The sequence below is a fragment of the Mustela erminea genome, chromosome 13 (genome assembly GCF_009829155.1).
Source record: "Mustela erminea isolate mMusErm1 chromosome 13, mMusErm1.Pri, whole genome shotgun sequence".
NCBI lineage: Eukaryota > Metazoa > Chordata > Mammalia > Carnivora > Mustelidae > Mustela > Mustela erminea.
This window is the reverse complement of record NC_045626.1, coordinates 86,606,440-86,630,225: the sequence shown is the minus strand read 5'-3', so window position 1 is coordinate 86,630,225 and position 23,786 is coordinate 86,606,440. Positions and strand designations below refer to the sequence as shown.

Below are 23,786 nucleotides of genomic sequence, written 5' to 3'. Positions count from 1 at the left end.
TATCTTTATATATTTTATATAAACAAAGCACAAAAACACGGAAATCTTAAAAATGTGTTGTTTATTTTGTTGGAGTACATAAACACTTCTGTCCTTTTTTCTGTAACAACCGTGATTTTTTTTTTTTTTTTTAGTGGCCACTATGTCAAATTGGATAATAGTTTGGGGCACCTGGGTGGCTCAGTTGTTAGGCATCTGCCTTTGGCTCAGGTCATGATCCTGGGGTCCTGGGATCGGGCCCCATGTCGGGCTCCCTGCTCATCGGGAAGCCTGCTTCTTCCTCTCCCACTCCCCCTACTTCTGTTCCTCTCTCACTGTATTGTCAAATCAATGAAGAAAATCTTTAAAAACAAAGAAAATTTGTAGTTTTTAGTTTTGATGTTAAAAATGTTCACTTTTTCATTTTTATGGGGGAGATAAGAGGAAAATAATAAATGGCTAGAATCCTTTATGTACTCCGAGTTTCTATGAAAAGCTACTAATACTACCACTTAAACTCAAAATTTCTGTTACCCACTATGTATTGACTTCAGGATCCCATAATTTCTGGTCATTTAAAATTAACTTCAGGTAGTGCCTGACTGGCTCAGTTGGTAGAGTATGAGACCTTGATCTCAGAATCATGAGTTCAAGCCCCACTTTGAATGTGGAACCTACTTAAAAATAACATATACATAAGTAAATTTTATTTTATTATTTTTTTAATATTTTATTTATTTATTTGACAGAGATCGCAAGTAGGCAGAGAGGCAGGCAGAGAGAGAGGAGGGGGAAGCAGGCTCCCCGACGAGCAGAGAACCCGATGCGGGGCTTGATCCCAAGACTCTGGGATCATGACCCAAGCTGAAGGCAGAGGCTTTAACCCACTGAGCCACCCAGGTGTCCCCATACATAAATTTAAAAAAAAAGAGAGAGAGAAAAAAAAAAGACTCTTAGGTTGTGGTATCTCAAATGGGTGGTTTCCCTCACTCCCCATAATGGTTTTCATAAAAGAATTGAAAGTTTACCCCTGGCCCTTTAAACCGAGGTCAGCAAACTAAATTTGGACTATTGCCTGTTTATATAAAGTTTTATTGGAAAATAACTATGGCCATGAGTTTATTTATTTATTGGTTATGGCTGCTTTTACACTATTACAATGGCATTGTTCAGTAATAGACCAGCTGCTCAGCAAAGCTGTAAATACTAATTGACTTATTTATAGAAAAAGTTTGCTGACCTTTATTTAAAACTATTCACATAATGCATTTTGAGGAATTAGTTGCTGTTTAATTTTATATCCAAGATTTCCATTAAACTACCTTTCAGAATAAAATTAAATTCCAAACTTTTTGTTTTACTAATTGAAATGAATGATTCATTCAAATAGATTTTTTTTTTTTTAAGATTTATTTATTTGTTAGCATGCACATAAGCAGGGTGAGTGGCCAGCAGAGGCTCCCTGCTGAGCAAGGAGCCCGATGTGAGACTTGATCCTGGGACCCTGGGATCATGATTTGAGCCGAAGGCAGACATTTAACCAACTGAGCTACCCAGGCGTCCCTCAAATAGATTTCCAAACCTAGGATTATATTTTGTTGCTACTGGAGAACCTGGTGATACAAACTAAGTTGATATTTTTCTGTATCTTTTTTTTTCCTGAAGATTTTATTTATTTATTTGACACAGAGAGAGAGATCACAGTAGGCAGAGAGGCAGGGAGAGGGGGAAGCAGGCTCCCTGCTGAGCAGAGAGCTCCATGTGGGGCTCAATCCCAGGACCCTGAGATCATGACCTGAGCCAAAGGCCGAGGCTTAACCCACTGAGCCACCCAGGTGCCCCTTTCTATATCTTTTTTAATCAGCAGGTCTCTATTTAAACCGTAAGTATTTGATAAACTGGTCTTTTTATCAAATTTAAGTATTAGTTTACCACCTATCAGTGAGTGTATAGTTACTTACTTTTATTTTCTCTGACAGCAGAAATAATGGTAATATTATGTAATAAAACTGGGAGCATTATTACCTAGAAAAATTAAAATGAAGTATTTTTAAATTTTCATTTAGTAAAAATTGGCCTACGTCATCCAGATGCTGTAGTGGAAACAAGTTCTTTATCCAGTGTTACTCCTCCTGATGTTTGGTACAAAACATCCATTTCTGAAGAAACCATTGATAATGGCTGGTTGTCAGCGTTACAGCTAGAGGCAATTACTTATGCAGCCCAGGTAAGCAGTATTTCATAATTACATACAATACATATGTCTTTTAATCCTTGTCCATATAGTATAGTTGCTTTAACATAAAGGCAGTTTTCCTTGAATGAAAAACTTGTGCTTATGATTTTTACAAAAGTTTCATTTGTTAGAAAATTATTTATTTTCTTATTTTAGAGAGCGAGCATGTGTGAGCAGGGGGAGAAGCAGAGGGAGAGGGATAACCAGATTCTGTGCTGAGTGTGGAGCCCAGTGCAGGGCCTGATCCCATGAACCCAAGATGATGACCTGAGCTGAAATCAAGAGTTGGACGCCCAACCAACTGAGCCACCCAGGTGCCCCTCGTGTGTTAAAAAATTAAAGGGGTAGCATGGATGCAGGGGGTTCATTTCTATTGGAAATGAAAAATATTAATAACCTTTTTGGAATTCACTGGGGATGTGTATTAAAAATGTGGGGTGCCTGGGTAGCTCAGTTGGTTAAGTGTCAGACTCTCGATTTCCGCTCAGGTCATGATCTCAGGCTCTGTCCTAGGTGTGGAGCCTGCTTAAGATTCTCTCTGCCCTCTCCCCAAACCCAGCTCTTGTGCATGTGCTTCCTCTCTCTTTTAAAATAAATAAAAATAAAATTACATATGTCCTATTGTGCCTGGCTGGCTCAGTTGAGAGAGCATGACTCTTGATCTTGGGGTCGTGAGTTCTAGCCTTGCATTCAACGTAGAGCTTCCTTGAAAAAAAAATTACATATGCCCTTTGACCTAACAGTAGGTCATGATCTCAGGCTCTGTCCTAGGTGTGGAGCCTGCTTAAGATTCTCTCTGCCCTCTCCCCAAACCCAGCTCTTGTGCATGTGCTTCCTCTCTCTTTTAAAATAAATAAAAATAAAATTACATATGTCCTATTGTGCCTGGCTGGCTCAGTTGAGAGAGCATGACTCTTGATCTTGGGGTCGTGAGTTCTAGCCTTGCATTCAACGTAGAGCTTCCTTGAAAAAAAAATTACATATGCCCTTTGACCTAACAGTTCCATTATTGGGAGTCTATCCAATACAACTATTAGGTTAAGAATATATACATTAAGGAGATGGATGGATGACTATTTGTTGCAGCTCTTTTAACCCTGGTTCCTGAATGCTAGAAAGGATCTAAAAATCCCATACCCTGGTGGCTATTTGAAGGAACTGTGGTATTATTGTATGGGTATTGTACTGGCTTTCAAAACCATGAATTAGTTAAGCCAGTTTTCTTGAGAGGATTTTTTCTGCACTCCATTTCTGTAAAATAAGCAATAGCCGAGCAGCTAACCATCCTCCATATTTATGTGTGATTGTTTGTATTTGACTATGCAGGCATTGAAAGAGACACAGAAGAATGCTAACTGGGGTGCCTGGGTGGCTCAGTGGGTTAAAGCCTCTGCCTTCGGCTTAGGTCATGATCCCAGGGTCCTGGGATCCAGCCTCGCATCTGGCTCTCTGCTCAGTGGGGAGCTACTTCCCCCTCTCTCTCTGCCTGCTTGTGATCTCTGTCTGTTAAATAAATAAATAAAATCCTCAAAAAAAAAAAAAAAGAGAAGAAGAAGAATGCTAACCAATTTGTTAACTCCAATAACTTCCGTTACCTGGTGCATGTGATTGTAGCCAGAAAGAAGACACAGTAAATATTAAGAAAGAATCCATACTGAGCTAAACTTGGTGCCGTTTGTATACACATAGATCGCATTAATATATTCCTACAACAGTGTTTGAAAGATGGATCATCCCAGTCTCTAAAGGAGTAGCTTAGTTATCAGCTTTCTCTTTTTCAGCAACATGAAACATTCCTACCTAATGGAGATCGTGCTGGCTTCTTGATAGGTGATGGTGCTGGTGTGGGGAAAGGAAGGACGATCGCGGGAATTATCTATGAAAATTACTTGTTGAGTAGAAAAAGAGCATTATGGTAAGTGCCAAGGACTGTCTGTAGAAGCTTCTTTTGTGAATAGTTACTCCAGCATGTAAGATGGGTTTTAATGAGCAGGTGTATTTTTTTTTTAATATCAAGCCCTGATTTTATTTATCCTGAATATTGTTAGATTGATGGAATTTGCATTTAATTACTTTTTTTTTCTTTTTTGTGTGACAGGTTCAGTGTTTCAAATGATTTAAAGTATGATGCTGAAAGAGATTTGAGGGATATTGGAGCAAAAAACATTTTGGTTCATTCATTAAACAAGGTATGAAAGTTTTCTGTTTGGTTAGTCATTCAGTAAATATTGACTCATCTATGAGATGGGAATAACAGTTTCTACTTTGTAGAGTTGTGAGGATTAAGTGAATTATTTTACAGAAGATATTAGTGAGTGCTAGCTGTTCTTGGTTTGTGGGTTCCTGTGCATCAAGTACTGTGCTAGGTATGGTTGTGTAGTGGCAAACAAAATGGGCCTTGTCTCTATCGTCATGGAGTTCTCAGTCTTTGGTGCTCTTTTTGTCTTTGTTTCCGAGGTAACCTTATATGGCTGAAACTCGTACCTGTGAGTAAAAGTGTGTAGCATAGTAAAGCTGTGTGGACAGGTACTCGCAGCACATAGAGAGTTTTTGAGGCTTCAAGATTGATTTGGAAAAACCCACTGGATTTTTGTATCTGTACCTGTGTTCATGTTAAAACAATTCTGTCAGATGGAAGTAAATGTGTCCCAACCATCTGAAGCATACTATAATGTGATAGTAATCTTAACGTTCACTTGGCAAATCATTACTGACCTCCTGTGTAGCAAGAGCGGGAGTAGTACATTAGGCAGACTTCCTGCAGGTAGGTACCTCCCTATTTGCCTTTTGAAAATAGGTAAATGTAAATCTACTTTCCATGTGAGCCCTAGGTTGGTTCATTGTTGCCTGCTCATCATTGGCTTTTTTGGGTGGGTATCTGTGTGGATTTGTAGGTAAAGTACTGTGTCTTGAATGATTCCTCAGAACTCAAAACTAAAAACATGTCACTGGCATCTAGAAATTTTTTTTTTTTTTGTCCACACAATTGAAGAAGGGTATATTAATTATTAATCATAGTTCTTTATATATGCCTTAGAATTTAATTATAATGACTTGCCATACAGTAAGTGCATAATAAATATTTTATAAAGTGAGTATTGTGACTTTTTTTTCTTGGAGTGAGGATTTGATTTGTAATCTTTTCTTGTTGATAAAAGTTTTTGAGGTACATGTGGATGACTCAGTCAGTTGAGCATCTGCCTTTGGCTCAGGTTATGATCCCAGGGTTCTAGGACTGAGCCCCTCATCAAGCTCCCTGCTCAGTGGGGAGTCTGCTTCTCCCTCTCCCTCTGTCCTTACCCTCCCTATGCATGCTCACTCACTCTCTTTCTCAAATAAAACAAAATCTTGAAAAAAAAAAAAAAGTTTTCTGAGACTTTGATGAAAACTAGATTGTTGTAACATGAAGTTGTGTGTGTATATATGTGTGGGTGCATGCACATATGTGTGTGTAGTCTTAGGGGCTCTTTTGACTTCCCTGAAACGCATAATGGACCCACCAATTTCCTCCTGTAGAAGTTTGGGTGGGATAGATTCTTCAGAGAAAAAAGTGTGTATGTTAAATTCTTCTTTTTTTCTTTTTTAGTTTAAATATGGAAAAATTTCTTCCAAACATAATGGAAGCGTGAAAAAGGGTGTCATTTTTGCTACCTATTCCTCCCTTATTGGTGAAAGTCAGTCTGGCGGTAAATACAAAACTAGGTTAAAACAACTTCTGCATTGGTGCGGTGATGACTTCGATGGAGTGGTATCCTTTACAACAAATGTTTTGTATTTTTTAATGACCAAAAGTGAATGTAAAAATAAACACTGGGGTACCTGGGGGGCTCAGTGGGTTAAGCCTCTGCCTTCGGACCAGGTCATGATCTCGGGGTCCTGGGATCGAGCCCTGCATCGGGCTCTCTGCATGGCGGGGAGTCTGCTTCCCCCTCTCCCTCTGCCTGCCTCTCTGCCTACTTGTGATCTCGCTCTGTCGAGTAAATAAGTAAAATCTTTTTAAAATAAACAAACATTTTTTTTTTAAGATTTTATTTATTTATTTGACAGAGATCACAAGTAGGCAGAGAGGCAGACAGAGAGAGAGAGAGGAGGAAGCAGGCTCCCTGCTGAGCAGAGAGCCCGATGCGGGGCTCAATCCCAGGACCCTGAGATCATGACCTGAGCCGAAGGCAGCGGCTTAACCCACTGAGCCACCCAGGTGCCCCAAACAAACATTTAAAACTACATCCTGAGGGATGCCTGGTGGCCCAGTCATTTAAGCCACTGACTTCGGCTCAGATCATGATCCTGGAGTTCCGGGATCAAGTCTCACATCAGGCTCTCAACTCCTCAGGTGTCTCTTTCTCCCTCTGACCTTATCCCCACTCATGCTTGCTCTCTCTCTCTCTCTCAAATAAATAAAATCTTAAACAACAACAAAACAACTACATCCTGAGATTAATTGAAATTGCCTGGATGAGAGCTTTAATGATTTCCCAACGTCCAAGGGAGATTCTTTTTTGTAGCTGTCGTGTAAGAGGCCAATATTTAAGCTCCTGGTTTAGGAAAATGTTAACAGATGTGGGAAGTGATGAATACTGTATTCCGCTTTTGGGGATTCACACTGCATATTCACGTAGTAAAGCACCTGAGAAGACTAAGGGGAAGAAACTGTGAACTTAGTGATTTCCAAACCTATTTTCCCATAGCACACCTTCCACTGTTATGCATGAAGAATATTTTTCAAATGGTGATTAAGTTAGTCACCGATTGTACTTTTACTTAGAGAATTTGTCAAAATTATCTGTGTGGTGGACATACCTTGCCACAGTGGAGTCTTTTCTTACATTCTAATTAAGAAATACCTGGTCAGTGTAAATAAGCAAAATAATTTGGTTGCCTCTCAGACTTGAGAGGGAGGGGTGATGTCAAGGAGAGGCACATAGAGGGCTTCATTTATGTTTCTTATCTTAAAAAGAAAACAGTCTGAGGCAAATAACAGTAAAATGTTAAGGTTTGACAAAACACCGGATGATGGGTATGTTGCTGTTAATTTTAAAAGTTAATGCTCAGGGGCTTATTATCCATAGCATCTCTCTACTTCCTGATTATCTTGAATTTGACCCCACCAAATTCTACCACCGCGAAATTTGGGATGTTTCCCAAGGCTTTCAGATAAACATTAAGTTTTCCTTAAAAATTAGCGATACTTGCTACTGTGATATGTTCCTTAATTCTTTCTATACAGATAGTGTTTGATGAATGTCATAAAGCAAAAAACTTATGTCCTGTTGGTTCTTCAAAGCCAACCAAGACAGGCTTAGCAGTTCTAGAGCTTCAGAACAAATTGCCAAAGGCCAGAGTTGTTTATGCTAGTGCCACTGGTGAGTTGTTATTTTATTTGAAAGATATGTGTAGGTTATTTTTCCAGCTATAAAATGTTTTGTTTCTGAATTTTTCAGGTGCTTCTGAACCACGAAACATGGCCTATATGAACCGTCTTGGAATATGGGGTGAGGGAACTCCATTTAGAGAATTCAGTGATTTTATCCAAGCAGTGGAACGGAGGTAAAGCTATTTACAGTATACATTGTCTGTATACATTGTCTTTGCTCAGTTGCAGTCTAAAAGAGGTGTTACTGCTAAAACCTTTTCCACTTATATTAAAGCCCTACTATATTTAATGATAGTTACTGTGTGTTTTAATTTTATTCAGAGGTGTTGGTGCCATGGAAATAGTTGCTATGGATATGAAGCTTAGAGGAATGTACATTGCTCGACAGCTGAGCTTTACTGGAGTGACCTTCAAAATTGAGGAAGTTCTTCTTTCTCAGAGCTATGTGAAAATGTATAACAAAGCAGTCAAGCTGGTGAGAAGTTTTTTCTTAATTCCTAGTATTTTTAATGTCTCTCAGCTCACAAGTGTATATTTTGCTATAAAACAACATATAAGGCACTAGATGCCTATTTTCCTAATTTCCTAAGCTTTGTCTTTTGTTAAAATAATTTATAAAACAGCCATTTGTAATGGGTCATGTGACTGGCTGAGTCCGGAGGGCGTGCAACTCTTGATCTTTGGGTTGTGAGTTCGAGTCCCATGTTGGGTATAAAAATCACTTAAGCCTTAAACTTTTTTCCAAAAAAATGTTTAAGTTGCATAATTCTGTTTATTTATTTATTTAAGATTTTATTTATTTGACAGAAGGAGGCACAACAAGAGAGGGAACACAAGCGGGGGAATGGAAGAGGGAGAAGCAGGCTTCCTGCCAAGCAGGGAGCCCAGTGCGGGGCTCAGTTCCAGGACCCCGGGATCATGACTTGAGCTAAAGGCAGATGCTTAACTGACTGAGCCACCTAAGTTGCATAATTTTAAATTACAGTATAACTATTCTTATCAACTACTGATGACTCTAGTAGTTGATAAGAATTTAGAGGCATCTCTGTGAGCATCCTGAAAAACATTTGTTTAGAGATGGCCAAGTTACTAAAGGTGGTTCATTAAATTAGTGTTAGTCTTGTACTTACCAGTATTTTGCTTGAATCAGTCAATTTTTAAAAATCACATGCATAGATGAAATGTCTAAAATGTGGATTTTCCCTCTTCAGTGGGTCATTGCCAGAGAGAGATTTCAGCAAGCCGCAGATCTGATTGATGCTGAGCAACGCATGAAGAAATCCATGTGGGGTCAGTTCTGGTCTGCGCACCAGAGATTTTTCAAATACTTGTGCATAGCATCCAAAGTTAAAAGGGTTGTGCAACTAGCTCGAGAAGAAATCAAGAATGGAAAAGTAAGTTGAAGAACACACTGAGAGATTTGGTCTTTGGTTATGTTTCCTAGTCTTTTGGGTGTTCAGGCTTCCTGCTTGTAAAGCCTGTTCTTTCTGAGAGTTAGGGTATTAACATAGTAAGACTTTAAAATTTACGGTTTTTAAAAATAATAAAAGCGGTGCCTATTTATAAATAATTTAGGTATTTCAAAAAGTATATAAAAAAGTAAATCACACTAACTTGGCCACCACAGATACAACTACAGCTGACGTGTGGGTATAGATTACCATACAGCTTTTTTCTTTTTAGAGAGAGAGAGAGAGAGATATTTAAATCACAAAGAACTGAATGTCCAGGGTAATCCTATTTCCTAGCTAAGCTTTTTACACATAGCATGCCTCAGATATATGTAGAATAAATAAATGAGCACACACATGTAATAATGGTTCATTCTTATTTGAAATCCTTTTTTTTTTTTAAGCTAAATATTTAAAATCTAGCCTAAGAAACCACATGCATAGTTTTATTTTAATTTTATTTTTCTCTCCAGTGTGTTGTAATTGGTCTGCAATCAACAGGCGAAGCTAGAACATTAGAAGCCTTGGAAGAGGGTGGAGGAGAATTAAATGATTTTGTTTCAACTGCCAAGTAATGTTTTTAGTTTTGAGTTTTTATTTAGATTAGTTTGAATGTTGGCATTTCCTGGAGGCAGAAGTTTTGATTCATCTGTATCATCATTAAAGTTTTTCTGATCTTAGTTTCCATTCTACGCTTGTATATTACAGTGTATCCACTGTAACACAGAAGTACTCGATTGTTAAGCATTTTGACGATATCGTGCCCAGTATTTAGACTAATGGAAGGCTGTGATTTTTGTCTTGTAGATCTTGGAAATCTGTGACAGCCTGGATTAGTTTGAGTTTTAGTTTCAGCTTTGCGTGTTTGAAATTACCATTATTCAGAGGAGCGATACGAGCAATGGTTCTCTGTAGTTATCTGTAGTATCTGCAGACAGTCATGAGAATTTTAAAAAGATGATTTAGGCATTGTTTTTCAATTTCTTTGCCTACCCTGCCAATTTTAACTCTAATTGTAGAATTAGCAAAATAACCTTTGCCCTACTATACTATTTCTTGTGTTAGGAGATATATTCGAGTGGCTCCTTTTAAGATGGATATAATTCAGAACTGCTTCCAAAAGCAAAACGTGGACCTACTAATCTTTCTCTCTACTTGTGTGCCTGTTACTGCATTATTTAAAGTGATAGGAACTAGTCACGTGTGCCTATCAATGGCTAGTCCAAAATTGAGATATGCTGTGGATATAAAATGACAAGACTTTAAAAAAAGTAATATTTTACATCTTACTGATTGCATGTTGATTTGATACTAGTCTGTGTCCTGAAATCTATTACTAAAAAAGTGTTTCGGGGTGCCTGGGTAGCTTACTCAGTTAAGTGTCTTCCTCCAGTTCAGGTCATGATCCCAGGGTCCTGAGATCAAGCTGTGCATCAGGCGCGCTCTATCAAATAAAATCTTTTAAAAAAAATTTTTTTTTCTCCTGTTTTGTTTAATTTTTTTTTAAGGAATTTAGAGAAAGACACAGTGAGAAAAGGAACATAATAAGCAGGGGGAGTGAGAGAAGGAGAAGTAAGCTTCTGGCTGAGCAGGGAGCCCTAAGCAGGGTTGGATCCCAGGACTCTGGGATCATGACCTGAGCCAAAGGCAGACACCTAATGACAAGCCACCCAGGCTTCCATTTCCTTCACTTTTTAATGTAACTACTGGAAAGTATAAAACTTGCATAATTGGCTGGGCTTGAACTATATTTCAATTCAACAGCCTTGGCCTAGAATATTAAATTATTTCAACTGGATTATTAATATTTTACAGTATTAAAGTATATTTATTTTTAAGAAACATGTTTTGAAGTGTGTATATATATATATATATATATATATATGTTTTAATTTTATTTATTTATTTGAGAGAGAGAGTGGGAGCACTCATGAGGAGAGGAACAGAGGGAGAGAACTTTAGGCTGACTCCTTGCTGAGCATGGAGGCTGACAGGGGGCTTGATCCCACAATCCAGGAGATCATGACCTGAGCCAAAACCAAGAGTTGAATGCTCAACTGTGCTACCCAGGCACCCCTTAAGACTTTACAGAAAATAAATTATTTTGCAGACTGAACCTCTAATTATCACTTTTTCTCTTGTGTAAACAGAGGAGTGTTGCAGTCACTTATTGAAAAACACTTCCCAGCTCCAGACCGGAAGAAACTTTATAGTTTGCTAGGAATTGATTTGACAGCTCCAAGTAACAATAGTTCTCCAAGAGATAGTCCTTGTAAAGAAAATAAAGTAAAGAAGCGGAAAGGTGGGTTCTTTTCTTTAAATGATATTGAAAGTAGTATAAATGCGAGCATTTTGAGGAGCGATATTTGGGGATTGAGCTGCCTTCCTTTTAAATTGGCACGTGGTTGCATACTTTTGCTGTCGCTTATGTGGTTTTAAATGCACAAATGACAGTTTGGTGCTAGGCACTGTCTTCAGCACTGCCCTTCTGTTATTTCATTTAACCCATAAGGGATCCATATGAAAATAGATTTTTTTTTTTTTTTCTAGACAGAGGACAAAAAGGCATGGCAAGATTCAAAGGTTAAGGAATCTCCCCAGGTTTACACAGCTAATGGGCAATCTATGGAAAACAAAATCTGGGCATTGCTTTGTCAGAGCTGCGTATGCACATATGCTTACTGTGTTTTTATAGTTTTTTTAAAGAGGCATTTGTAGTTATTGTTAGAAATATACTCAGTGCTTATTGGTGTTTTATCATATGCCAACTTCGATTTCTGTTTAGATTCCTAGTAAACTGTTCGGCTTTCAGAAGTTAACTTCTCAGGCTATCATTAAGACGGTGATCATCTCTGTGGGAACAACTGTCTGATGCTGGGTGTGTTCCAAACACAAGTGGCTGACAGTGTAACCTTAGTTCATCTGTCCTAAGAAGGACAGTTTTTTACATTTTTAACATGCTTGAAAGTGGATTGATGGTTATAATTGACAATATTTTTTAATTGTAGTGGCAAAAAAAAGTAATGCTGTGTTTTAGAATCAGTGACATCTTAAAATGGTCACGTGATCATGTTTGTCTTTCCTGAATTATGTTCTTTTTACCATCTATCTCATTAATAAGTAAACTTTTAATGGTTTGTTCCAGATGTCTATGTCTTTGTCTTTTTTTTTTCTTTTTTTCTTTTTTTTAGATGAGGAAGAGAACACATGAGCATGAGTGGTAGGGAGGGGCAGGGAGGGGAGGGAGGTGGAGGGAGAGAGAATCTTAAGCTGGCTCCATACATGGAACCCAACTTAGGGCTGGATATCACCACCCTGAGATCATGACCTAAGCCAAAACTCAAGAGTCAGACATTTAATTAACCGACTGAGCCACCCAGGCATCTCCCATATATCTTTCCTGAGTACTCAATAAAGTAATTAAAATCAGCACCTAGTCTGACTTTTTACAAATGAAGTTTTATAGAGTTGTTTAATTAGTAGGCCTCTGCTCTCAACCTGATGCACAATTAAACTGTGAAAATGCTGGAGATTCTGTGTTATCTCTGTTGTCCTAAATTTATTTTGAAACATGTATACTTAAAGGTAGTCTGGAATTTATTTACATGTCTAATTTTTTCTTAATAATTGAACATAATATGATTTCTTAAGGAAATCTAAAAGGTTAACATTTACTTAGGAAATTTATATACTTAAAGTTTTTCCTATATGTTTTTCACTTTAAAAGCTCGTGAACTAAAAGTAGTTTCCTAGATCTTTAGAAGAGTGTGTTTGGGCTAACTGTCTTATTTTGGGTTTGAGGGTAGGTGAAGAAATAACTCGAGAAGCCAAGAAAGCGCGGAAAGTAGGCGGCCTTACTGGTAGTAGTTCCGATGATAGTGGAAGTGAATCGGACGCATCTGATCATGAGGAAAGTGACTACGAGAGCTCGAAAAACATGAGCTCCGGAGATGACGATGATTTCAACCCATTCAGAGATGAGTCTAGTGAGGATGATGAAGATGGTAAGTACGTCAGTACTTATTAATTGTAATGAAAGGTTATTTCTGTGTGTTTGAAAGAGGATATTGTATTAAAACCTGTTTTTTCAGGGCACCTTGGGTGGCTCAGTTGGTTAAGTATCTACCTTTGGTTCAGGTCATAATTTCAGGGTCCTGGGGTCAAGCCCGCATGAGACCCTGCTCCGTGACGGGCCTGCTTCTCCCTCTCCCTCTGCTTGCTGCTCCCCCGCTGATGCATACTCTCAAATAAATAAAATCTTTATTTATTTTTAAACATTTATTTATGTATATTCTTCACAGAGACAGCGAGAGAGGGAACATAAGCAAGGGGAGAGTAAGAGAGGGAGAAGCAGGCTTCCTTCTGAGCAGGGAGCCCGACGTAGGGCTTGATCCCAGGATCTTGGGATCATGACCTGAGCCGAAGGCAGCCACTTAATGACAGCCACCCAGGTGCCCCATAAATAAGATTTTAAAAAAATAAATAAATAAAACCTGTTTTGTTTTTTGTTTTTTCCCTCGGTGCAGTATAAACCATCGCACAGAATCTAATCTTTGCTTAGTGGAGAACTCCCCAAGCTTGTCTGTCTTTTGGTAGTTTAGCTCATTTGTGTGAGATAGTCGCCTAAGTTTTATGCAGAGATTTTATTTATCTTTTTGAAGACTATTGATTTGACAGAGATAGCGAGAGAGGGAACACAAGCAGGGGGAGTGGGAGAGAAAGAAACAGGCTTCCTCCTGAGCAGAGAGCCCGATGTGGGGCTTAATCCCAGGATCCCAGGATCATGACCTGAGCTGAAGGCAGCCGCTTCAATGACTGAGCCAACCAGGCGCCACTGTTATTATGAACAGTAATAGTATTTGTAGTGGTGGTGGTGGTAGTAGTAGTAGTAGTAGTAGTAGTAGTAGGAGTAGTACTAGATTTTTATTTATCCAGAGATGAGAGAGACAGTTGGAGGAGCAGAGGGAGAGGTACAAGCAGACTCTGTACCTGGTGCGGAGCCCAGTGTGGGGCTCGATCTCACCACCCTGATATCGCAAACTGAGCCGAAACCAAGAGTTAGACACTCAACCGACTCAGTCTCCCAGCCACCCAGTCACTTGTACCGTGATTTTTAACCTCATACTATGGAATTTTATCTGACAGTGTATTGGATATACTGGACCGCTGAAGTTGGTGATGATTTTTAAGTTACCAGTTAATACAAAAAATTCAAGGGTTGTTTCTTTGAAGATTCTGCTGCTTTTACAGATGATTTGACACATATCTTTCCTTAACTTTCAGATCCCTGGTTAATCAGAAAAGATCACAAGAAAAACAAAGATAAAAAAAAAAAGAAAAGTATAGATCCAGATTCTATTCAAAGTGCCTTATTAGCATCAGGTCTTGGATCAAAACGACCTAGTTTTTCATCTACACCAGTAATTTTGCCTGCTCCTAACAGTGCACCAGGTATCTGTGGGGAAGCTTGGCTTGTCTGTTGAGATGTACTTTAAACAAAACATACTTAAACTTTGTAATGATTTTTAACAATTGTACTTTATCTAGCTAACAGTAACACCAACAGTAACAGTAGCCTTATAACAAGTCAGGACGCTGTGGAAAGGGCCCAGCAGATGAAGAAAGACCTACTTGATAAACTAGAGAAATTAGCAGAAGACCTCCCTCCTAATACTCTGGATGAACTTATTGATGAACTTGGTGGCCCTGAGAATGTTGCTGAGGTAAATATGACTAGATCGGGGCTGTGTCTTGGTCCCTTTTTTTGGTTAACTCCAAACCCTATAGAATGAGTGATATTTTGGATATCATCACATAATTGTCTAATTTTCTCTTAGATTTTAGAACCTTTGATCTGTTTGTCATCCCAGAGTCAGGAATTCTTATCCTTAGTATCTATGTGTTTATTCAGCACACTGACCTGTTACTGTACCTGTCATGCAGCCTCTGTGATTGTTGCCATGTATCTGCTTTCTTTGCTGGAATTTCACCTTTTCAAAACCAGAAACTATTGCGACCTTCTCTCCCAGACACCGGTGCAGCACAGGCAGCACTGTGTGTCGGCTTCATCATCCCCTTCTCTCTCCCACCAAGTTTCTCTAATGCAGGGGTCCTGTGCTTCCTGCGTCTTCATCAGGTACCTTAACTGTAAATGACACTGTTTGGCTTTGCAGATGACTGGTCGCAAAGGACGGGTTGTAAGCAATGATGACGGAAGCATATCTTATGAGTCGAGATCGGAACTTGATGTCCCTGTAGAAATACTAAATATCACAGAAAAACAAAGATTTATGGATGGAGACAAGGTATGTTTTTCTGGAATGCTTTTCTTTCTTTCTTGTATTTTAAAAAGATTTTACTTATTTATTTGAAAGAAAGAGCACAAGAGAGGGGAGGGTCAGAGGGAGAAGCAGACTGCACTGAGCAGGACGGTACAGGACTTGATCCTGGGACTCCAGAATCTTAACCTGAGCCAAAAGCAGTCACTCAGTCAACTGAGCCACCCAGGCACCCTCTGGGATGCTTTTTAATGAAAAATACAATGTCTGTATTTTTAAATGAATATTTAGGGTTTTTTTTTCTTTTAAAAGAAATTAAGTGTGGAGGTGCCTGGGTGGCTCAGTCATTAAGCATTTGCCTTTAGCGCTCAGGTCATGATCCCAGGGTGCTGGAATCGAGCCCTGCATCAGGCTCCCTGCTTGGGGAAAAGTCTCCTTCTCCCTCTGCCATTCTCCCTGCTTGTGTTCCCTCCCTTGCTGTCTCTCTCTGTGTCAAATAAATAAATAAAATTTTAAAAAAGAAGAAATTAAGTGTGATGAATGTTATTATTCTTTCATTTTTTAGTAATTGCACATAATCACTGAATATTTACACACTTTCATTATTTTTTCACAAATTGAATGCAATAAAGTATTGTGTACAGAATTAGATGTGGCTCTTAATAAATTTGGAGGCTTTTTAATTAAAAAAAAATTTTAAAGATTTTATTTATTTATTTGACAGACAGAGATCACAAGTAAGCAGAGAGGCAGGCAGAGAGAGAGAGATGGGGGAAAGCAGGCTCCCCGCTGAGCAGAGAGCCCGATGCGGGGTTCGATCCCAGGACCCTGGGATCATGACCTGAGCCGAAAGCAGAGGCCCTAACTCACTCAGCCACCCAGACGCCCCCTTAATTCCTTAATTTAAATGGTAGAATAAAATCTCTATTTTACCACTTTTTTCTTTATATTTTAATGAGGCTTTCTGCAGCTAAAAAAGGAGAAAATAGTTGTCACTATCAAAGTTGTCTTTATTATTTTAAAGATTTCTGTTTATTTGAGAGGGAGACAGAGCATGAGCAGCGGGGAGGGAGAGAAGGAGAAGGACAGACCGACGCCCCACTGAGCATGGGGTCAGGTTTGGGGCTCAATCTCAGGACCCTGAGATCATGACCTGGTCCATAGACAGACGCTTAACCAACTGAGTCACCCAGATTCCCCCAAAGTTATCTTTTATAAATATATTCAATAGCTTGTGTTACATTTTTTTTTTCTAATTGATTTACTTCAGGGAATGAGAGTGCGTGCACGAGAACTGGAGGGAGGGGAAAGGGGGAGAGAATCTCCGCTGAGCATGGAGCCCAGCGCTGGGCCTGCTCTCATGACCTGGAGATCATGACCTGAGTCGAAATCAAGAGTTTGGATACTTAACTGACTAAGCCACCTAGGCTCTCGTCATGTTACACATTCTAAAGATTGTAGGTAGAGGTATTAATCAGTTGTGTTACATACTTTGTTTTATGAAATTATGCCCATGTGCATTACACTTACATTAGTCGGAATTGGTTTTAGTTGCTAAGTGACAGAAAATCCAAAATCGTATTGACTTAAAGAAGGTAGAAGGTAATTTCTTCCATGTGTTAAATTCGAGTAGGTGGGCCAGGGCTGTTACGGCTCCTTAAAGATGATGCCACTCCTGTCTCAGTCCTTTACCTGAGGCTCCATTTCAGGTTACCTGTTTCACTTCCAGTCATCATACCTCTGTCTTTCACCTGGCAGAGAGGACGCAAATGAAGAGAAGGGCATGTCCTTGACTTTTAAGGACATTTCTTAAATGTTCATACCACCTACACCCTACTGGGGTATGCCGTAGTTAGCTGCAGGGAATAGTGAGAAATGTCATGGTTCTGGGCAGCCACGTACCTGCCTAAACTTGACAGGAGGTGGTTATAATTTAGGAAAAAGGGGAGAATAGGTATTGGTGAGCCACTAGTACTCTAAGACCTTTATTTAGGGCACTTGCCTACTTGTCTTCATGCAGAGGTGATTATTTTTCCCCCTTATATTTGGTACAGAATATTGCTATTATCTCAGAAGCTGCCAGCTCGGGTATTTCGTTACAAGCAGATCGGAGAGCTAAAAATCAAAGGCGAAGAGTTCATATGACTTTGGAATTACCCTGGAGTGCTGATAGAGCAATTCAGCAGTTTGGTAAGTTCCTACAAGTGAATTTCACTTAATAGATAGCTAGGAATCATTGGGGAAATATTTACATATCAAAACCTATATTTAACGTTCAGTATCTTAAAACTGGACACGTGGATTTTGGAGCTGTTTGTGTATCAAATTTAAAATTATAGAATACATGAAGCCATTTCTTATCTGTTTCAAGAAATGTAAAAGATCTGTGCTAGATTTCTTGGAGTTTCTGGCATTATATCTCATAACGGTGTTCCTTGGGAGTTTCCTCCATTATCGATCTTCAGGATGTATGTGGTCTGTGTCAGAGCACCTGCCACCTCATGTCCTTTTTAGCCTTTGGTGGCTTTACTGAAGGCATATTGCTCTTCCCTTGTCTTACATGTTTATGTCCTGATGTGACCTGATGATTTTAAAAAACCAACAGTTTAGGGGCTCTTGGACAGCTCCGTCGGTTCAGTGTCCGACCCTTGATTTTGGCTCAGGTCTTGATCTCCAGCTCATGGGATTGAGCCCTGCATCAGGCTCTGTGCTCAGCGGGGTGCCTAGTTGAGAGTCTCTTTTCCTCTGCCTGCCCTCCCCAACCATGTGTGCATTCTCTGTCTCTCTAAAACAAAATCTTTTTAACAAACCAGTTTTTGTTTTTTGTTTTTTTGGAAGAATCCAAAGCAGCTGTGCTTTTGCACCCTTGTGGTTAACCCAAGTGGGGCAGAAGTAATAATATGTTTATCATTGAACAGTTCTGTGGCAGTTTGTGTTCTTTAAGGAGGAGTATTGTGAATATGGATTTTTTCAAGTCAGTTTTTTAATTTTTACTTTTGGGAGAGTTACAGAAATTGTTTTGTACATTGTGTGTGTTTGTGGTGGTTTTTCTTTTTTTTTTTTTTTTTTTTTTTTTTTTTTTAAGATTTTACTTACTTGTTTGATAGTGAGCATCAGCAAGGAGGAGGGGGAGAGGGAGAAGCCAGCTGCCCTGGAGCAGGGAGCCCAATTCAGGACTCGATCCCAGGACCCTGGGATCGTGACCTGAGCCGAAGGCAGACCCGTAACCAACTGAGCCACCCAGGTGTCCATATATTGTTTAATTTTTCCTCGTAAGGGTTTCTGAATACCAGCTTAGTATTAAAATGCTAGGAATAGATCTCAGAATACTCTGTATCTAGTGAACACAGTATTTTTAATGTCGTTACAGGACGAACTCATAGATCAAACCAAGTTACTGCTCCCGAGTATGTGTTTCTGATTTCTGAATTGGCAGGGGAACAAAGATTTGCATCTATTGTTGCCAAAAGACTTGAGAGCTTGGTAAGTTCTTGGGTTGTGTAGTTGTGTGTAAAAGGTGGTGAATACAACTTGTCTTCTGTGCCTTGATTGGAAATTTTATGTCTTGATAGGGAGCACTTACACATGGTGACAGAAGAGCAACAGAATCTAGAGATCTGAGCAGGTTCAATTTTGATAATAAGGTACATTTCAGCTTTCATTATGTCTGAGATTTTGTGGTAGTGTGTGGTATCTGATGAACAAAAAGGGAAAGTGGTTACTGTTTAAAACTTTAAACTGTCCCTTATGGTTTCACTATAAAATGATAACGTCCTATAAAATTTTCACTTATCAGATCTTTGATTATCAGCTCTGCAGTAGAATCCTTTTTTCATTTCTGTTAGAAAATAGGAATATAATAAATACTTCTGAATGAATCAAGTGTGAATTTCCAGACATGAAATTATTTACTGGACGTCTGTCGTGTGCATAGGTGTGAACAGTTTAGTATATAGCATTTATATAAAAAGATAATAAAGTCCTACTCGTTTTGAGCCTTGCTACCATAATAGTTTTTATCGTGTTCAGTTGGTCATGTGATTGAAATGTCAGAATGCTGTAACTGGTTAAATTTGTTTGTTTTCTTATTGCAGTATGGAAGAAATGCTTTAGAAATTGTCATGAAATCCATTGTCAACCTAGATTCTCCTATGGTATCACCACCTCCAGACTACCCTGGAGAATTCTTTAAAGGTAACTTTAAAAAATAATCACAAGAGGAAAATGAGTACTAAGTAGGCCCTAAAACCTTTTCTGACATGTGCTGCTGTTTTCAATCTCTTTGGACATAAACTATGTAAAAATTTAGAAATTAAAGATTAATAGACACCTAAGTTGGCCTCTTATAATCAGATTATTAATTTTCATTCACACCAAGTGTTTTGTGCTCTTGACAGTTCATTGCATGTTAATACTAGATTAGTAGGAGAAAGTGGTTTTGTTAGATTAATTTAAAGCTACTATGCCAGACAGCTTTTAAATTTAATTTTAAAGTATATTGGTAAATAATCTTTGGAGGTTGGCATAGGGTGTAGATTAAAAAATATTGGCTGTGTATTCATAGTTAAAACTGTGTGATGGATATGTGTATATGGTTCATAGAATGTTCTCTTTATACTTACATGTTTTTGGACATTCATTTATTAAAGAAAAGTCCAGCATAATGCTATAGAAACTCTTTGATTTATCTTTGTAATTGGTAGAATATATTTTGCCCATAAATATAAGTAGTCTAGATGGTTTTGATTTTTTATTATTTATTTTATAATTCAGGAAGCTATGAAAATATTTTGGATAACATGTAGATGTAGGATATTTGAAATATCATCATTGTAGAGTTAGGACTTTTCACTAGAAAGTCCTTCCCAATTGGAAACCAGTATTTAGTATTGATACAAGCCATATTGACATACTGTCAGGGGGGTTTATCACTGATGGCATAGTAACAAAGCAAATATATAAACTTTTTTTTTCCTTTTTCTTCCATTGTCTTTCCTCTCCTTCCCATAACTTTGGGATCATGACCTGAGCTGAAGGCAGAGGCTTAACCCACTGAGCCACCCAGGCGCCCAGATTTTTTTTTTAACAGTTGCATAATATTCTGCAGCTGGGTTATACAACAGGTTTTTTTGTGTGTGGTGTTTTTTTTTTTTTTTTTTTTTTTTAATCATTTCCTTTTTGGTATTCAAGTGGTTTTCAATTTTTTGCACCATCACAAACAGTGCTGAAGTTATACAGCTATCCTATGTAGATTTTCTCCCATAAGACTGGTTTCTAAAAGGAGGATTTTTGGTTACACAGTTGTCACCTGCAGAATCTAAACAGTTTTATGCATGTAGCAGAGTACTAGCTGATTTTTTAAATGTGTAAATAGGATATGATAATGCTTCCTATTGACCCTGTTCTCTTAACGCCTTTATTCTGTAAGTCTGGGTTGGAACCTGAACATCAGTATTAAAGAAACCCATAGACTGTCTTCTTAGTGACATAATTCAGAACATGTTAACTGTTACACGTATTGCTTCTCTTCTGCAGCAGCTTGTCAGTGCTGATAATATGTGGGAGGAAGACAAGATTAATAGCTTATTGACACAATTATTTAATCAGCTAGTCTGTGTGTTCAAAATCGTTTATATTCTGTAGATGACAAGTGTGTAACCAAAGATTTCTACAGCCAAAGACTGCTATTAGAAAGATGAGATCTTTTTGGGGCGCCTGGGTGGCTCAGTCATTAAGCGTCTACCTTCAACTCGGGTCATGATCCTAGGGTCCTGGGATTGAGCCCAACATCAGGCCTCCTACTCAGTGGGAAGCCTGCTTCTCCCTCTCCATTCCCCCTGCTTGTGTTCCCTCTCTGGCTGGCTGTCTCTGTCAAATAAATAAATAAAATCTTTAAAGAAGAGAGAGAGAGAGATGAGATCATTTAATGAGATCATATAGTGTGAAGTTTGAGTACTGTAGGATTTTGGAGTGCCTAAAAGACCTTTGGGGACTGTGTGTTCCATTTAATTCAGCTAATAGGAACTATGAAAAATACCTTGGGCTGTGTTTTAAGGCTAGAACTTGTGGTCTAGTTCGGGGCACCTGAGCGGCTCCGTCAGTTAAGCATCTGAAAAAAGAATTTGATCTAGTTTGATTAGTCGAGTAACAGATCATTGAGTCACTTTGGTTATACGGTTTTTTAATTTTCTGACAGATGTTCGACAAGGACTAATAGGAGTTGGCCTGATAAATGTAGAAGATCGTTCGGGTATTCTTACTCTAGATAAAGGTAAGAGTATGAGTTTTGTATATAGACATAAAACAGAACTATTGCTCTATCATTACGGACCATTTTCTTTATGCCTCTTTCAACTTGAAGGGGAAGCTTCAAGTTTGTAGTTCTCAGTCCCTCCTTCTGGAGTGTTCATAAAGCGCTCTCAGTGGTTTTTGCTACTGTGGTTGTTCAAAAGAGATTAAACCTTTATTCTGTCTACAGAGTAGCAGTTCTCAACCCAGGTTGCATATATATCAGCTATGAAGCTTTTAAAAAATACTGAAGACCGTGCTGTTGAGCTTCACAGACTTAACGGCACTTAGAACTTTCTATAAGCCAGGATTTCATGTTGGAGAACAAATATTCTCGTGTGCTAAATTGTGTTCATATTTTCAGTAAGTGAAGTTTGATGATGCACAAATTGAGTAAGACAACCATCTTTGGAGCATGTATGTGGTCGTGCTGATTGCTAGCGGTAGAAATGGTCAAATTACAGCTCTCTTCTGAGAGCTGTGCAAGGTTGTGGGTGTGATGTAAGACCATGGAGGAGGAAGTGAGACTTGGTTTAGGCTTAGATGAATAAATGTTTTGTTTTGTTTTTATTTTACTTCCAGGGGCAAGTGCATTATAATTGCCATTCAAATGCATTAAATCTCTCATACAATCTTGTCCTTGCAGATTATAACAACATAGGAAAATTCTTAAATAGAATTTTGGGCATGGAAGTGCATCAGCAGAATGCGTTATTTCAGTATTTTGCAGACACACTTACAGCAGTTGTTCAAAATGCCAAAAAAAATGGAAGATATGATATGGGAATTTTAGGTAAGTGGAGAAATTTTGAAAATGTCCTGTGTATTCCTAATAAAATGTTCTTTTTCCATTTACATGTTGCTTTTTCTTGTTCAAGATCTTGGTTCTGGAGATGAAAAAGTGAGGAAAAGTGATGTTAAGAAGTTTCTGACTCCAGGATATTCCACCTCTGGTCATGTAGAGTTATATACTGTAAGTTTGGAAATGTGCACGTTTAAGTGTAACCTCCTGTGATTGGCACTCACAGAAGTGAGTGCGATTTAAGTTGTATTATTTCTTTTACAGATTAGTGTGGAGAGGGGAATGTCTTGGGAGGAAGCTACCAAAATTTGGGCTGAGCTGACAGGACCAGATGATGGCTTTTACTTGTCATTGCAAGTAAGACTCATGTCCTTGCCATGTTAACTGTTCAGATACGTAATGCGTTGTAGCTGCCAGCACTGCAGTTACCTGTCCCCTTTGTGGCAGCTTTCTGATTGTTTTTCGCTTTTCTCTGATTTGATCGTTTTTCACTGTAACTAAGTTTGTCCTTCTACAGACGTTTTGAATTATTACATATTCTTAGTTAATCGGACCTTTTTATTTCATGGTGCAGTGACCTCTAAGCCTCCATAAAGGACTGCATATTTAGTTCTGTAGACCTCTAGTAAGCTTTATATCTGAAAGATTCACTTCTTAGTTATTAGTGTAAATAATTCCTTAGGATTTGCGGGTAGAGCTCAGGATGAGGGAAGTGTAAATATGTATGTGTGTACATACCCATACATTTATATGTAGACACACGCACACCCACAGATATGTGTGTGCAGATATATAACATCCAGAGTCAGGGTACGGTATCTTGAATTTTCCTGTTAAAGACTATGGAGTTTTGGGACGCCTGGGTGGCTCAGTTGGTTGGACGACTGCCTTCGGCTCAGGTCATGATCCCGGAGTCCCGGGATCGAGTCCCGCATCGGGCTCCCAGCTCCATGGGGAGTCTGCTTCGCTCTCTGACCTTCTCCTCGCTCATGCTCTCTCTCACTGTCTCTCTCTCAAATAAATAAATAAAATCTTTAAAAAAAAAAAAAAAAAGACTATGGAGTTTTTATGTTACTATTTTCTGATATTAATCTGTGTGCTTATTTCTTCTACAGTAATAATCTTTATTCTCCATGGCACACGAGATGATAAAAGATTACAGATAATATGCCCCAATATTCCTGAAAATAATTTCGGGAAAAAAGCATCAGCTTTTTTTGCTTTTGCTTCCCCCCATTCTCCCATTCCATTAAAACACAGTTGTGCCATTTCTGCGTTGTCCGCATATGGCACTTCTGTAGTATGCTTTTCTTTTAGTACTTACTCTTAGCTCTAAAGGTAATTAATTTCAATTTAATGCTCACCTCTCACTAGTCCT

General features: G+C 38.6%; 1 protein-coding gene across 4 annotated transcripts in view; it reads left to right on the top strand.

The window, feature by feature from the left end:
• SBNO1 (strawberry notch homolog 1) overlaps nt 1–23,786 on the top strand; it is a 56,322-nt gene that overhangs the window by 20,991 nt on the left and 11,545 nt on the right. For all 4 annotated transcript variants that reach the window (XM_032311454.1, XM_032311455.1, XM_032311456.1 and 1 more), the window contains exons 7-28: nt 2,046–2,206; nt 3,997–4,130; nt 4,314–4,404; nt 5,802–5,963; nt 7,443–7,578; nt 7,657–7,762; nt 7,911–8,064; nt 8,801–8,983; nt 9,514–9,611; nt 11,191–11,342; nt 12,847–13,044; nt 14,324–14,491; nt 14,588–14,763; nt 15,214–15,345; nt 17,373–17,508; nt 18,689–18,801; nt 18,891–18,962; nt 19,413–19,512; nt 21,515–21,589; nt 22,253–22,399; nt 22,485–22,579; nt 22,673–22,765. In XM_032311454.1, coding sequence (XP_032167345.1) covers nt 2,046–2,206; nt 3,997–4,130; nt 4,314–4,404; nt 5,802–5,963; nt 7,443–7,578; nt 7,657–7,762; nt 7,911–8,064; nt 8,801–8,983; nt 9,514–9,611; nt 11,191–11,342; nt 12,847–13,044; nt 14,324–14,491; nt 14,588–14,763; nt 15,214–15,345; nt 17,373–17,508; nt 18,689–18,801; nt 18,891–18,962; nt 19,413–19,512; nt 21,515–21,589; nt 22,253–22,399; nt 22,485–22,579; nt 22,673–22,765 — 2,882 coding nt within the window. The remainder of the gene's footprint in view (nt 1–2,045; nt 2,207–3,996; nt 4,131–4,313; nt 4,405–5,801; nt 5,964–7,442; nt 7,579–7,656; nt 7,763–7,910; nt 8,065–8,800; nt 8,984–9,513; nt 9,612–11,190; nt 11,343–12,846; nt 13,045–14,323; nt 14,492–14,587; nt 14,764–15,213; nt 15,346–17,372; nt 17,509–18,688; nt 18,802–18,890; nt 18,963–19,412; nt 19,513–21,514; nt 21,590–22,252; nt 22,400–22,484; nt 22,580–22,672; nt 22,766–23,786) is intronic.